Source organism: Heloderma suspectum, chromosome 1 (genome assembly GCF_057233095.1).
Source record: "Heloderma suspectum isolate Gila_16-S chromosome 1, 16-S_ref, whole genome shotgun sequence".
Lineage (NCBI taxonomy): Eukaryota > Metazoa > Chordata > Lepidosauria > Squamata > Helodermatidae > Heloderma > Heloderma suspectum.
The window spans coordinates 146597711-146610863 of NC_139458.1; the positions used below are offsets into that span (position 1 = coordinate 146597711).

At 42.6% G+C, this 13153-nt stretch overlaps 1 protein-coding gene across 2 annotated transcripts in view; it reads right to left on the reverse strand.

The window, feature by feature from the left end:
* Positions 1 to 919: 919 nt before the first annotated feature.
* The window catches only part of XRCC5 (X-ray repair cross complementing 5), a 59368-nt gene continuing 47134 nt past the window's right edge, over positions 920 to 13153 (reverse strand). Inside the window, exons 17-22 of one of the 2 annotated variants that reach the window (XM_084806518.1) lie at positions 10029 to 10138; positions 9312 to 9408; positions 8277 to 8344; positions 7821 to 7952; positions 2585 to 2656; positions 920 to 1208 (exon numbers count right to left, since the gene is read on the reverse strand). In XM_084806518.1, the coding sequence (XP_084662644.1) occupies positions 1194 to 1208; positions 2585 to 2656; positions 7821 to 7952; positions 8277 to 8344; positions 9312 to 9408; positions 10029 to 10138 (494 nt within the window). In that variant the 3' untranslated portion in view covers positions 920 to 1193. The remainder of the gene's footprint in view (positions 1209 to 2584; positions 2657 to 7820; positions 7953 to 8276; positions 8345 to 9311; positions 9409 to 10028; positions 10139 to 13153) is intronic. The other variant, XM_084806527.1, reaches the window with a different exon arrangement.

The window sequence follows — 13153 nt, forward strand, 5'->3', positions numbered from 1 at the left end:
GGGGTTGGACTCGATGGTCTTGTAGGCCCCTTCCAACCTTACTATTCTTTGATTCCATGAGTCTAAGGGGGACTGTGTCTTAAAGTGTCTTATTTATTGAGTCCAGTTTAAAATGTTCAATGTGTTTCAGACAAAGTCACTGGTTCCAGTGAGTCCTAGCCAGAATTCACTTTGTCTGAAATGCACTGGGCATTTTAAACTGGACTCAATCAATAAAGCACTTTGAGACATAGTCTCCCTTGTTTTTGCCTTCCTACTGTGCCCTCCCTCTGCTTTGTTTCAAAATATGAAGCAACAGACCTCATGATACATACAACCTCTAGTTACGTTTACTGTAAAATGATTTGACTATCTATGTAGAACTAATTTATTTCGTTCCTCTGAGAAATAGATGTTAATGTTGCAAAATTAGTCTGTTATAAGGAAAAATATCAATTTTAGATGCCATGGTTTTATTTTTAAATTTAAAGTACAAAAATGACAAAACTGAGCTTGATAAACAGCATTTTTGAATTCAGCACATTCAAATTAGGTAGAAAAGGGCTTTTTCTAACTTTTCACCAAAAATGCCTTCCAAGTTGCTCTTTGGGGGCATTTGTTCTTGTTTAATCTAAAAGGTGCTGAAGAAACAGGCAAACATTCACAATGCTAGGGGCTTTGCTAGGTTGAAGTTTAAGGGTACAAATCTTTGAAACAGATTTTAAAATTCTTTATCGGTATTTCAGGCATTTATGGTAGCCATAAAAGCACAGTATTTTTGTTAGCATGCCAAAAAGTACACACATATTTCTGTATATGAAGTCCATTGGGATTTCACTCTGACAGCACTCCCCCTCCAGGCAGTGAGGTTAAACCATCAAAATCTCTTGTGAATATAACAAAGATTTGACATATTGCAGCAACAGGTATGAAACTGCAATGATATCAGAGAATGTGGATTCATTTTATTAAATGACGTTTGAGTTGGTAAAATACAATGGCTTGTGCCAGCAATTCTTCTCAAGCCTTGTGGCAAACGGAAAACAAAGATTTACACCATGCTGGCGATTTCCTTGGAGTTGGTGGCTACTCTTTGGAACTGAGCCCTCAGAGAGGACTTCCTGGTCCACACCATTCTTTATCACCTAATATTGTTCTCCTTGGATCCTAGAGACATCTTCAGATCCATAGATTCCTGGATGCTGCCCATCCATTTAAATCATGTCCAGCTGCAAAAGAAAACATAATCCTTGGAAAAGGGGCCATCTATTTCAGGATACAACTTGTACAGGATGGATAGAGGTGATGGTTAACGAAAAAACCGTGAAGCCTTTTAAAACTTGAGACAGACATATTAATGAAATAAACAATGTATTTATTACATTTATACCCTGCCGTTCTTTCATTATGAAAATCAATGCACTGTACATGGGGATTCCCAGGTGGTCTCCCATCCAGACACTGGGCAGACCCAAACTGCTTAACTTCAACAATAATGGCTGCATTATGTGATTGTGGCTGAATCTACACACAGCAGTTATACCGTTATCATACCGTTATCGTAACTGTTGGTGCTCATTGGTGTCATGTGTACCAATAGTTATGATAACAGTATGATAACAGTATAACTGACATGTGTAGATTCAGCCTGTGTCTAATATGGAAGGGAAACAAAAAAGTGAAAGGGCCAAAGTCTATCTAGAAGCCAAAACAAAGTCTATCTAGAAGTCTTTCTGATCCAGCAGCCTTGCCGTCTACTCGTGCAAGAATAGAAAAGGTGGGGAACAGCTGGCACTTCGTTGCTGGACTGCAGCTCCTATCAGCCCTAGCGAGCAGAGGCAATGGTGAGGGATGATGGGAGTTGCAGTCCAACAACATCTGAAGTGCCATGTGTTTTTCATCCCTGTTCTAGTGGCTCAATGAATAGAGAAGGAAATTTGGTACATGTTAAGTTTATACAGCCAGCTTACATATATAGAAAGAAATAGACCATTCCAGCAGATGCAGGGCATTATCAAGTTTCAAAATCGGATAGACATAGACTACCCTGGCCCCCCATTCAAATGAAGCACTATTAAATGCCCTTTTACATATTGGTTTTAGTAAAGAACTTCATGGAGTAAAAAATAAAATCAGCATAAACCTTGCAATTTCACAGTAATAATGGCAGGGTATAAATCGTTTCGTTGTAAGCTGCACTGAGCAGCACAAATGGAGAGGCTCCCAGGCACAAAAGCTCTGCCAAACCTGGATGCCCTATTACTTCTAGTGTCACAGATATTCTTGATAGGCTAGGCAGTGACTCAGGGTTTAAGAAAAACTGGAATGCCTACATGCAACAAGGCCCACAAAATACAGTTATTATATTTCTACACTACCTTTCTTTAAAAGATAGGCCAAAGGCAAACTCAAATATATGCCAATAAATAAATTATATGCCAAGGGGGCTGAGTCAGCTGTATAACAAATTGTAAGTATTTGCTATAAACCAGCCTGCCCCAGCCTGGTGCATTCCAGATGTGTTGGACTACAATCCCCACTATCCCCAGCTAGCATGGTCAATGGCTTAAATAATGATGTTGGAAGTTTTCTTTAAAATACTTACTAGATCATCAACATCGCCACCTTCATCTGCTACTGGTGAAACTTCCATGGGCGTTTCTTTGTGAGCCAGGAACTACAAATAACATTCATGTGAATGTAATCAGTAATTAAAATCTTTCATTATCTACAGCAATAGTAAATATTAATTAATTAATTAATTATATTTATATCCTGGCTTTTTTTCTGTAAGGAACCCAAGGCGGCTTAAAAGTCTTGAAAAACAGATATCATTCTTTTGGATAATGCATATCTATCAGGAAGAAGAGATGCTTCCAGTAAGAGGCTGCAATCCTACACATACTTACTTAGGAAATAAACTCCATTGAATGCAGTAGGAAATATATCTGACAAAACAAGTATAGGATAGTGCTATACATTATTTTACTCTTGTTACAATCTTGGTCTTGGCAGAATTACTGAACACCCATCTTCTATTTCCAGTCCAATAATCAGAAAGATAAAGAACAAGATAGAAGATGAAGAAGAAGCAAGAGGATGGAAGGATGGAATACAGAGGTACATTTGCATGTTGTGAACTGGATGAGTCCAATTTACTAGGGGTGCTTCTAGATGAGGTTTTTATGGTGCCATCACCCTGCCTCATTCACAGAATGTTACAAGAAGTCCAGATGTCATAATCTTCCACTCACAACCCTCCACTTTTCTCACTACTTCTTTTGCCTTTAGTCTTACTGCAGAACATCCATTGAGGAAAAGGTGACAGAACTGCTGCACAATGCCTTCTGATCTGGTAGCACTGGAAGCAGCCTAGGTGGCAAAAATGGATGTTTGGGGGCAATACTGTTGCAGTCAAAGTACTACAGAAAGGCATCCTATATATTAGGGGTCTCCAACGTGGCGCCCATGGGTGCTCTGTCACCCATGGAGAACACCAACGGCGCCCCAAAAGTTCTCCACTCAACTTTAATAAAAACCTTGGAAGGTGTTAGGGTAGTCTTCTCTCTCTTTCTAGCCTTGCTCTTTCTCTCCCCTCTACCCCTTTCCCTTGCTGTTTCCTCCTCTCCCAGTCTCTAGGTTTGCTCTTTCTCTCCCCTCTACCTTTCTATTTTCCCCTCCTTCCAGTCTCTAGCTTCACTATTGACTAGCCAGGCTCCCAGAGCAGCCATATGTGACTAGCCATATCCTCCATGGGAGTCATTTGTGGTGGTGCCCACAGCAGTTTCTCAGATTCTCAAATATGCCCATGGGTCCAAAAAGGTTGGGGACCACTGCCATATGTCATATTCCTTCATAGATATGTCATTTGTTCTCAAGATGCTACCCAGTCGTCTTTGTCAGATGGACAGTGGGATCTTCAAGTATGTAAAATCACCACTGAGTGACTAAAGCAGCATGTCAAATCCAAACCATACATATTTTATTTAAGGCCCACTGGCCAGAATATAACCAAGCACCAAGTGAACAACTGAAAAAGCTCAGTGTAGGCCTTGCGTCAGGCTGCTTCTTTGTTTCGCATCTTTCCCCAACCACAAATTACCTTACATCTCCAATACATGCGTGTAAGACTAACCTCATCTGGCTTTTGACAAGAGCTCGTTTAATGCAAGGTGTGGAATATCTCTTAATGATTAATCTGATAACTACAAGGACTTCCTTGAATTATTGGTCTTCATACACTACAACACAGGTATAAGAGGCACTGTGTCAAATATAGAATGGCAGGATAGAAAGTACAGGGGTAGCAATCAGTACGAATAAAAAGTGTTGGGTAAACTGGGCATGTTTAGCCTTGAGAAGAGAAGACTGAGGGGAGATATGATAGCGCTCTTCAAGTACTTGAAAGGTTGTCACAGAGAGGAAGGCCAGGATCTCTTCTCCATCATCCCAGAGTGCAGGACACGGAATCATGGGCTCAAGTTACAGGAAGCCGGATTCCGGGTGAACATCAGGAGAAACTTCCTGACTGTTAGAGCACTACGACAATGGAACCAATTCCCTAGGGAGGTGGTGGGCTCTCCCACACTGGAGGCGTTCAAGACGAGGCTGGACAGCCATCTGTCAGGGATGCTCTGACTTGGATTCCTGCATTGAGCAGGGGACTTGATGGTCTCATAGGCCCCTTCCAACCCTACTATTCTATGATTGTATGAGTAAGCTAATCAAATTAAATTAATTACATATGACTAAAATATACAAATTATAATTATATTCTCAAAGTTCTCATATGATTATTGTGGCCTTCGATACTCAGTAAATTGCCTATTCCAACCTGGGGCAACCTCCTAATTGTAAATCAATAGAGTGATTTTCTCTTTCCTGACAAGGCCCAGTATGGACATCATGACAACCCAGTTTTTTTGGTTTTTTAAATCCTGGGTTGTTGTGAGCAAGCATGTGTGCTAGTGCATGCTGCCTGATTGCTCCCACTAAAAGTTATCATCGTGTGCGCCCCTGGCTTGCATCCCTGGGTTATTTAGCTGCTCCCACTGCAGCATGTACTAGCATACTCGCTCGCTCACAACAATTCAGGATTTAAAGAAACGAACCGCACCACAGCTTCATAGCATACGAACACCTGGTTTGGACAGAATGTCTTCCTTTCTTTTTAAAGTAACAAACTTTATTCTCATGTAACCTAGTGGTTATAACGCTACCGGAAAATTAATTTAGCAGAAAAGTGCTACTCTCAGCTTCCAAAATGAAAAAAATAGATCGCACTTTTGATTAACATTTTTCTATAGGACAGGTTGCATCCAGTGGTGTCCACCTGATGGAAGAGCAGACACCACTGACGGAATCAATTATCTCCCACTACAGCCCCACAAATTTGCTTCAGAGGGCTGGGGGGCACTCCGGAGTAGATTTGGGGAGGGGTGCATGGAGGATGCAGAGGGGAAGAGACAGAGGGGAAGTCCTGTTGCACGAGTGGACGTTCACAGTTGTGACACTGTGTCGGACCTGATGGCTACTCCACCCAACATCACGTATCATTACCCAAAGGCCACACCTTTCCTAAGCTGCAGGCAAACACATTGTCCTATAGGCAATGTTTTATCTTAAGGCTGCTTGGATGTTGCAGCCTTTTGTAGCAGAAAACATCACAGATTCACAAAGGTTATACAGCAGGGATTGCAGTCTTAATACGTCATGCCTGTATGCTTCTCTTTCATTGAGTAATAATGGTATTACATTGTGGATGTAATACCATTATTGTACAGGCAATATTGAAATAAAAACAAGTTGTCAAATTTAAAAGCCTTTTTCCACTGGAGCAAATCCTATTTTACATAGTTAATTAAGGTAAAAATGCTATTTCTGAAAGTTACACATTGGCTTTGAGGCCTCCAAAGTGGCATCCTGGCACTAAATTAGATGTAAACAACACACCGGAGTCTTGAAGACACCGAGGATAAAGAAATTGCTTAGGAACAAAATTAACTTTTTTATTTCCCATCAGGAAAGCACTGAGTATCACCAGTTGGTTTTTTTCTCTTTCCTGACAAGATCTGCTTTACATTTCTGCAGAAGCAAAATTACATGTAATAGTCGTGCTGAAATCCATTACCTTCCTCAAGAACGAGAGAATGTGCTTGACAGGTCTGTTAACATCACATCTCTGCATTCTAAAGAGGAGCACTTCCCACCTTTGCTCTTTCTGCACTAACCTTAGTGAGAACAGTTCTCTCAATGAAAGAAACTAATTATTATTATTATTATTATTATTATTATTATTATATTTATTTATTTATATCCCGCCTTTTTCCCAATAAGGGGTTGGACTCGATGGTCTTATTGGCCCCTTCCAACCCTACTAGTCTATGATTCTATGAATACTGGGACTCAAGGCCCAATTTATACAGGACGTGGGCCAAAGAGAAAGCATTTGCCTGTGTAAGCTCTCCTTGCATGCCTGTTCACATTTAAATGCATTTTCCTCATGCACTGCCTCATTCATACATTAGTACACTAGTGAACAGTGGCTTGGATACAGCTGTCAGTGCACACGACAAATACATTTAAATGTGACTGGGTTCACATGGAAAGCTTACAAGGTTAAGGGCTTTCCACGTGGCTCATATCCTGCATAAATCAGCCCTAAGTCCTGGTTTACACATGCAGCAGAATTGGAAAGGAATGAGGTGGAAGAGAAGACTGAACCACCTCAAAATGCAGGTGTGGAATGCCTCCCTATATAGCAAAGTAGAAGACCGGGAAGAAAGCTTTAGCATATCCTTTTTGCTGATGTGCTAATATGCAATTTTAAAAAACAAGAAATATTATCCCACTCCCCACCCCTGCTGCAATCTGAAATGGTACAGTCCAGAATTCTACCAACTCAGTCAGCCATCTCATGCTGTTGCAGGTAGAGACCAGGCCAAAGAGGAAGGCATTGGAAGGGCACGATTTTCCTCCAAGGAAAAAAAGAGCATTGCCCCGTATTGAATGGGACTCCTACTCCCATGTGCTCTTTTGTGGTTCTTTCATACCCAGTCAGCAGCAGGGGCCTTGCAATTAACTGCTTGCCTGGAGTGGGCAGAACTTGAGGTGAAACAGAATCATAGAATCATCGGGTTGGAAGGGGCCTACCAGACCATCGAGTCCAACCCCCTGCTTAATGCAGGAAGCCTGATTCCCAGGTGGTCTCCCATCCAAGTGCTAGCCAGGGCTGATCCTCCTTAGCTTCTGAGATCAGACGAGATCTGAGGGCAGCTCCAGGCAAAGCACTCTATCTTCTAGTTTGAAAGAGCTAGAAATCCTTCAAATTTTAAAATTTTAAAGACAGACGGATACCTATGGCTTACAGAAGACAAGCCACATGCACAGCTAACACAGGGGCTGCATCTATGTGCACTACAGGCCCTTTTAAGGCTGAAGACAAAAAACAGCATGCACAGCCTAACATGATGGTGGCATGTTAACCTTCAGTGTTGTTCCCTATTTGCTCCTGGGCCCAAGGTGATTCTGAATGGGTTCCTCATTTTCTCACCACATGTATGAAGATGAGAAAAGGGACCACTTACTGCCACTTGCCTTGGATACAGCACCCCAAAGAAAGCAATGGCAGGAGGAGACTGGAAAAGAGAGGAAGGTATGAGGCATGGGGGGCAACTACTAGATCTTGCCTGTCTCGGGGAGCCCTATGAGCAATCGAAAGCAAACATGGACCCCCAATTTCCAAAGTCCCTCAATCGCATACCACTGTGCTCTATAAGCTTCCTCCTGCTGCCTTCCTATAAAAAGGCTCAAAGTATTATTAATATATCAGCAATGAAGACCTCAAAACCAGAAGAGGCCAGGATCCACAGAAGATGACTCAAACAGCCAGAGGTAGTGAACCAGCATGCAAGGTCCATCTTGCTTCTGGGTAGAGCAGCTTGCACCAGATTATCTCCACAGTTATAGTACTTCTAAAAAAAGGAGAGCAGGGTAACAAACGGGCAAAGTCATTGTTCAATGAAAATAATGTAATAGTGGGAGAGGCACAATAGCTGGCAATCTCACTGAACAGGACCTGCCATCAGGTATTGTAGGAATTTGCATCTATGTTTGCATTCAGGTTAGAGTAAGCTGCACCATTTTTACACGATCAAATGAACATTATTTGGCCTAAGGATGGGGTCATTTCACCACACTGCTAAGTGCTGACAGAATTTCCATGTCTGCCAGGAGTCTGCTGCGACACCTGCTCCTGCAGGTTGCATATCTGTCTTTTACAAGCACGATACAAATACCTTTTTGGCATCTTCTGCCGTCAGACAGCTTCCTTCAGCTTCTTCTTTGGTGATCAAGGAAATTCCATCTAAGAATAACCGAACGATTAGCAAATTATAAAATTTCTCCACTTAACTTTACAAGTAGATGAGCACCAGATTGAGGTTTCGCTGTCACAAAACAAAATGCTTTTGGGTGTTTATAGGATATCACAGCTCTCACAAAGAAGCCAAGCACCATGATGTACTAACACAACTACTGAATATTCAATTAAAGTGATTTTTATTCTGGTCCAACTAGAGAGGTGCTTTTGGAATTATTAATGTGTTGGATCCAGCAAAAGCCTACATGGATGGAAGGGTTCCTTTCATAAGTGGGAGGCTTTTGATCCTGCAAAGCTTTCCCAGTCACTGAACAGGAGAATAGGTGATAGTCACCAATTCCACACTCCTTCTGCAGTCCCCTATGTCGTCGCCCCCCCATCCTGTTCTGAGTTGAGGGACCTCCCAGAACAGTGGGGGAAATAATGCTTGTAGATGAAGAGGGATGGGGGAAATGGATAAAAATGGCCCCTTCTTTCTACCAGCATGAACTCTGCTCAGGAATGCTTCTGCCAGTGGAGTAAAAACTCTGGATCCAACCCAATACATTATTATATTAATATTGTGCAACCTCCCCTTTCATGGTACACAAGGGAAATCAAATGTATTCCAGATCTGTCACCACCCTACACACTGTATTTAAAACAACGAACTTTGGGTTGTATCCAATGTTAGTCCTATGTAGAGCAGACTCATTGAAATGAATGGAACTTAGGTTAGTCATGACTAACTTAAGTCTCATTCATTTTGATGGGCCTACTCTACACAGGACTAACACTGGATACCACCCATTGTTTTTATATAGATTATCTGTAGGGAAATAAGTCTTCATTCAGATCCACTAATTCTTTTGGAAAGAAGTGTGTTTTTCCTCACAAAATCTACAGTTTCCCTCTGATCTTCAACACTTTTCTTCTCCCTGCAACCACACACTGTAAATAATGTTTGACATACTTTGTATTATAATCTCCCAGAAATCAGTTAAGTTTTTATCTTCCACCTTCTTTTTCAGGGCCTCCAGAAAATCATTAAAGCACTGCACTTTTGACAGCTAAAACAACAAAGACAAAGGAATAACACAGAGAAATAAAAGTTAGCATGACACCAAAGCGACATCACATTCTTAACACATCATAACATTCTGTCTGAATTGGGGGGAAGGAGAGGAGCATTTCAAACCATTGCACATTTATCTGGCCTTGGTTATAGAGCCAAACTTCTAATGGGTGGTGAGTCACTAAGGAAATGACATTTCACAAGCAGTACTGTCACCTTTGTGATTTGCTTTATTTAAGAAGTTATTGGGGGGTGGGGGGTGGCAGAGCTTCCTTTTCATTTAACAGGTCACAGGTATTAATATCCCACATTTGAAAACCCCCAGCAGAACCTGGCCTATGCTCTGAAGGGGCCCAAAGACCAAAATATATAGCGCCAAGGTGCCTTTGAAGCCTGTAGCACACTATAACAATTCCATTCCATGCATCCTTTCTGATGTTGTCTCATGTATTTGAAATATGAGGGAAGCATTTCCCCCACATTCTAGTATCGAGTATTGCAGCCTTCCCCAACCTAGAGCTCTCCAGATGTGGGCATGCTGCGAGTTGTAGCCCAACACATCTAGAGGGCGCCAGGTTGGGAAAAGCTGGAGTCCAGTTTTCACATCCATGTTACCTTAATAGCTTCCTCTCTGAAAACCTGTATGCAGTTGATGCTCTTCATATAGTACAGGGCCCCTCTGTTTTCCAAAAACTGGTCAATGTGTTTTATCAGCTGCTGACTGACTAGAAGACAAGAACCGCAAAATCAGAGGAATTATTCATAAGGTACAATCAGTGTGAATCTCATGCAAACTATGTATGCGATTACAAAAACATTAGACACTGGTGGGTGGAAGAGGCTTGCATGGTAGGGGATGCAAAGGAAAGGGAAAGGAGGAATTCAACAACAGAGTGAAAGCTATGGCCTTAGCACTGCAACACTTTTTCTCCTCCACCAACACTACTGTGCAACACCACACGCTGCATCACCAACACACAAGATTTATGCAAAAAAACAAGTAACCCTATGTCCTTTTGAACACACAATCCTGTCAATGTGCAATTGCTAAACCAAAATAGAGACCAAGGTACTCAGCCAAGACACTTGCTGCTCGCATTCTTCTCCCTTTAGGTCACTTCTAGACTGAAAGGTTTTGAGAGCTAGACATACATCAGCATGTCTCACTATCTACCGCAAGGGTGCAGAACTCCTTAAGCTCAAGGGCCAATTTCCATTCTGGAGCTCTCGGGGGCCACATTGCAATGGTGGGCAGGGCCAAAGGCAAAATATCAAAAAATACCGGCATGTTTTAGCTGAAAGCTCTTAGGAGAGGCATTTCAATCTTTTAAAACGGGGAAAAGACTGTGCGAAACTTGGGAAACCACCAAACATCAAGAGGATGTGGGAAATGTGGTGGGGCCAGGGGTGAGGACTTCTGGGAAACACAGGGGGCCGTGTTGGGCCCCCGGGGCTGAGGTTCTGCCTCCCTGATCTATCACATTTGTATACCACCATTCTTTGAAGGAGCCTGGGGCAACACCAAGGAGCTCAGGCAGTGTTCTGACCTTTGCAAGCCATCAGGGAACTGCTCCAAACTTCAAATCAAACTTCAAATCAAAGCAGGCAGCACAGTCCAAAAGAAAGAAAGAAACTGTTACACAAAAGCCCCATGCTAATTGATACTTCTCTCTTACAATCCCTCCACCACCAACACTACCCTGGACTTCTAGTTAAATCCACAGTATTGAATGGGTTTGGACATCAAGTCTGCATGTCATCAGATCTGGGGTGAAACTTGAGCCATTTCTTTCTTGATTTAAGAAAGCTCACTAAGGGAGCAATCCTATGGCCGCTAGTCAGCGGCTAGACGGCCATAGGATATCTTGTTTTCCAGGAACCGATCTCGGAGCCTGCTGGCCGTCCCCCCATTCTGCGCTGCCTCACAGGCAGCGTGGAGAAGCCCCGTCCTCCGCGCTCGCAAGAGGAGCATGGAGCGACTGAAACAGGGCATGCCAGGGGGCATTCTGGGGCAGGGAGGGCAGAAATGCCAGTACGACACATCCAATGTGTTGTCCGGCAGCCTCCTCCCCCGCTCCACAGTCCTGCGGCTAGAAAGCTGAAATCGGCTATCTAGCCAAAAATACAAGGCAGGAGGAGTGTGGAGGGAATGGTCCCCTCCATGCTTCTCCTGCCCTGCATTGGATAGACGGCCGCCTCCGAGTTCGGAGGCGGCCGCCTATCTGCATAGGATTGCACCCTAAGGGCACAATCCTATACATGTTTAAACAGAAAAAAGTCCTACAACTCCCAGTGTGCCCCAGCCAGCATGGGGCATAATGGCCGTCGTAGGACCTTTTTCTGTTTAAACATGGATAGGATTGTGCCCTAAGTCGGTATGAGAAAAGTTATCAGAGAGGATCCCACAGAATAAAATTTAGACATGCAAAGGAGTGTGGGCACAAACAACAGAAAGAGCTAATAGCTGGAAATAAGATAATGGTTTGAGCTCCACCCCCCCCCCCACTTAACAGTAGCTGTAAAACTGGCTGTCAAAACTGTCTAACTGTCAAAATTAAACTGCCAGCACCCAGACAACGACTTGGTTCCCAAGTCCCTCCTTTGTTCACTTAAAGAGCAGGGGGATTTCCACCAACATCCCCCTCCATCCGCATCATATTCCACACCATTCCCAAGAGTCCCATAACCCCCAGGAGCAGACTGTCTGGGGTGGTAGAGGAAGGAGGAGGAGGCTGCAGAGGGAAGGGGGAGATGGGGAAACCTTATTTAATGAACATTAAATACTGATCCATTCACAGAAGTAAAGTTAGGATCCAAGCCACTGATTTCAACTTGACTTTGCTTCTTTTATTAGGTTAGTATCTTATGAAAAAATGCATTGACCCAGTTTTATCTTGTGTATACAGTGTGTGTTTGGGGGGGTGGGGGCTGAGCAAGGTATCATAATCTCTAGCCCAAGGGACTAGAAAGCAGGTGGGATAGCCAACCAATGAAAACACCACCTCCTAGATGAAATATGTCATCTTCAAATAGACAGCAAAGGCTCAGATCAAGAGGTGAGATTGCTCCTTCAATTCTGACCAATAAATAAATTACTGGGAGCTCTCGTACATTTTACTGCAGTACTGTCTCACATCTGTGTTTACCACTCATAAAAAGGATGTTCATATGAAGACCAAGGACAATTTATTTGCCCTGTGGTACTTTGCACTTCTACAGCCAGCATAGCAAGAGGAATCAGGAGAGTTAGGAGTAAGGCACAGGGCAGATAAAGACCAATGGTTTAAAAAAAAAGAAAAAAGAATCAAACCAGATTTTTAATACTTTCAGTTCAATTAATACTTTCATATTAAATATCCATTAAAATTATGACAAAATGTTACTGGAATGCAGCACAAATACTGTAAAGTTTGCACTCTTGACCACTTAAAACTGAAGACATGGCCCTCTTGCAACCATACTTAGAGAAAGCCTGGTTAGCATGCGTAGAAGAACAAACCAAGGACAAAGAAATATGACTTCTAAGGCCAAGCACTGTAAATTCGGTGCAACAGGCCATAATGTATTTATTGTTGTGCAAAGTATGAAAACTTAGGCTGTCAAACAGCATGGACTTTCTTTTCCATGTTATGGTTAAACACTCTTCTGCTCAGTAACTACCAGGCCTTGCTTCTAGAAAGTTGAATGCTACACTAGATGAACCTTGGGTCTGATACAAACTGGGCTTGTCTTAGGTTATT